This window comes from Aphanomyces astaci (genome assembly GCF_000520075.1).
Source record: "Aphanomyces astaci strain APO3 unplaced genomic scaffold supercont1.460, whole genome shotgun sequence".
NCBI lineage: Eukaryota > Oomycota > Saprolegniomycetes > Saprolegniales > Verrucalvaceae > Aphanomyces > Aphanomyces astaci.
Window position 1 is genome coordinate 14,954 of NW_009798723.1, and position 3,195 is coordinate 18,148.

Genomic DNA, 3,195 nt, shown 5'->3' on the forward strand with positions numbered 1-3,195 from the left:
CGCTCCAACCTCTCCCGACACCCGACGAACTTTGGTCGTCCATCAGTATGGATTTCATGTTTGGCCTTCCACGCGATGTACGTGGCCATACTGGCATCATGGTGTGTGTCGATCGCGCCTCCAAGTACGTGGTGGCAGTGCCTGTCAAGGACTCGTCACGGCCACGACGCCGCTCGCCTCTTCTTTGACAACGTCTTTTGTCGCTTCGGCCTCCCACGATCCATCGTCTCTGATCGGGACCCCCGTTTCACTGCCCACTTCTGGTCGACGCTCTTCGACCTCTGCGACACCGACCTCGCCATGTCCACCTCCGACCACCCCGAGTCGGACGGCCAAACGGAGAGCACAAACCGTGTCCTTGAGGACATTCTTCGCTCCTACTCCGTCCGTCAGTCCTCCACGTGGAGTACTCTCTTACCCCACGCAGTATTTGCATACAACGCCTCCGTTCAGGCGTCCACCGGGTTCTCACCCCATTATGCGGTCCACTTGCAGCACCCCCGGCTGCCTCAACTCTTAGACAGTCCCCGTTTGAGTGGGGGAGGGATCCAAATCAACGCCCCCAATGCCCCGATCCGGACTATACAAGATGTAAAGTCTTTCGTCTCCAAGCGCCAATCTGTCATGCAACAGGTCAAAGATAACCTAGCCACCGCCCAACAGCGACAAGCTACTCAAGCCGATAGGCGCGGCCGTTCCAACATGGCGACTTTCCAAGTCACCGACCAAGTCCTCCTTCACAAGTCCGCTATCCCTACCCATGCATTTCGCGACAGCGGTCAACACAACATCAAGCTTCGAAGCGCATGGCACGGCCCCTTTGCCGTCAAGAAAGTTGTCAGCCCGACTATATACACCCTCGACCTGCCACCAGCTTGGCAGATCCACCCAACCTTCTATCTAGGAAAACTCAAATTATACCTTACACCTACAACTACCAGCGATGCAACGACGGAAGGCGGTCACTTGGACTCCGCGGCGGCTCATCCCCGAAGTCCTCCTCGGACTCCTCTGCCACTTACCCATCCTCGGCCGATGACGCCGACTCCTGCTTCCATTCCCGCTTCACCGGCGCCGCCACCGGAACCGAAGGCGTCCCCACAACCACCGACGGGGCCTGCGGAGCCCCATAGTACCCCGCATCCGGTGGTCCGGCCGCCATCCGCGCCCCCCTCGGGTCGACATACCACGGGCTGCGGCGTTCAAGCCCCGCACGACGCTTCGACTCATGAGTCGGACCTGCAGCCGTTCGCTTCGCCGGCGCCCCACTCGGAGCCGGTCTCGACCCCATCGCAAACCCCGGCAGTGCTTGGCGCACGTTGGGCACCCGCAGGCCGCCAGTACTTGATCCAAGACGGGCCAACTACAACATGGAGATCAGACGCAGCGACAAGAGCGTCCTTACCTCAAGAGCGCGCCGCATTCGAACGCGGACTGCGAGCCAGGAGACAATCTCTGCGGGCACCCGCCCGCTTGCAGCTCGAACCAAGGCGAAATTAGTCATCCCGTTCGCCAACAGCCCCACATTGTGCGGCAATTGGCCCAGCCGCCGCTTCCCACCTCGCTCGCGTTTCAACAACACCAAGACGAACACAATGATGTATTCAAACATCGTTTCGTCTTGGTACCGTACGACCCGCGGAGCGTCGTAGCTCCAGTCCGAAATGCGCTCGCGCATCTTGTCTTTCCAGTCCACAAATTCCGCCAAGGGAATGTCTAAAATCGTCATGTGCTCCAAGGCACACACAAGCCACATCACCTGGGTTTCGAACAACCCACTCCGACAAAACACAGTGTGATATCGCTCCACCGGCTCACGCAACGCCGGTGTCCACCCCCAATCCTGCAGCCGCGAGTCCAGCTGCTGCAACACCCGCAAACGGCGCGTTCTGCCGTTGATATAGTCCACGCAGACCCCGAGGGCGGATTTGTCCTGTTCGTGCAGCTTCAAGGTGCGGACGTCCTCCAAACGCACTTCGCGCATTCCGAGCGGTCCATTCTCGACCGCCATCTGCCCAACGCCTTCATCCTTGATCTTGATGTTTGGCGCTGCTTGCACCCCTGGCGCCGCTTGCCTAACCGGCGGCTCTTGCACCTGTACCACCGCGGGTGTCCGCGCCTGCCGTTCCCGCTTGGTCTTCGGCAGCTTGCGCTGCCTGTGCTTCGGCCTCGGCTATTGACTCAGCCATTGACTCCTCGGCCGCCTGCTCCATCTCCCGCTGGAGCCGCATGTCTTTCTTTCTGTGGCGCTCTTCCAAGGCCACGATCTCGTTTCGCAGGAGCTCCCGCACTGCCATGGGTCCCACCGTGCGCAGCGCCGTTTTAACCAAGTCGGCCGTAGCCTGGTGCTCCGCATGGATCCGCTGCTCTTCCTTCTTCATGAACAGATAAAGCAGAGGATCTTCACTGCCCGTCCAGAGCCGCTGGGCTCCCGCGAAGAAATACTCATCACTGTCTGAGTCGTCACCGGTCAAGTCCACGACCTCTTTGGCCTTCTTCCGTTGGTCGTCGGCCATGCCGTCAAATTCAAGAATGACACCCAGTGAGCAAAGTTGACGATCGCCAGTTGGCAACGTCCAACGACCATCAACCACGCGCCAGTTGATTTGCATATTCCCATATTCTCGTTTGAGTGTGGGAGGGTGTCACAGTTCCGGATACAAGATCCGGATCCACGTGGCTGTACCACGGCACACAGGTTGAAGACAAAGCCAGGCCCCAACCCACGAGCGGCCAACGACGCCGCTACGTGCCAAGGAAACAGCAAAGGGTTCGCCGCCCCTTTGCTTCGGACCACCCCCGGCCCTTTTTGTTTACCAGCTCAAGATGGCTGGTCCTGCTTAGCTTAGTCATAGCGTTAGTGTCGCGGGGTTTTACGACAAGTTAATGGGTAGGCGCGGCGCAGGCAAACAAGGAGACTCAAACCCAGGTGTGGAGTTCGAGGCAAAATGTAAAGTCGAGTTAGTTAAAGGTGTGGTCGTAGCTGTAGTCCTAATGCTCTAAGTTCTACTGCATCGGCGGTTGACGGTTGAGGGATCTCCGTCTTGGTAGATCTTCGACACCCGGATGACGGTCCTGGTCATCGAGTTTGGGAGGTATATAAGGTCTGAGAGGTCTAGCCAGAACGGGAAAGGCAACGCGGTCTTCAGGGAGGTCAGATGGTCGATCAGGGCCTCGTCTGGCTTCGCAGTCTCG

General features: G+C 58.7%; 1 protein-coding gene across 1 annotated transcript; it reads right to left on the minus strand.

Annotated features, from left to right (window-relative positions):
* Window positions 1-1,018: 1,018 nt before the first annotated feature.
* Window positions 1,019-2,516, minus strand: H257_19293 (hypothetical protein; the record flags this gene model as incomplete). Its single annotated transcript, XM_009848438.1, has 3 exons — window positions 1,019-1,363; window positions 1,406-2,049; window positions 2,102-2,516. The coding sequence occupies 3 exons, from the start codon at window positions 2,514-2,516 to the stop codon at window positions 1,019-1,021; spliced, it is 1,404 nt and encodes a 467-aa protein (XP_009846740.1).
* Window positions 2,517-3,195: the final 679 nt, after the last annotated feature.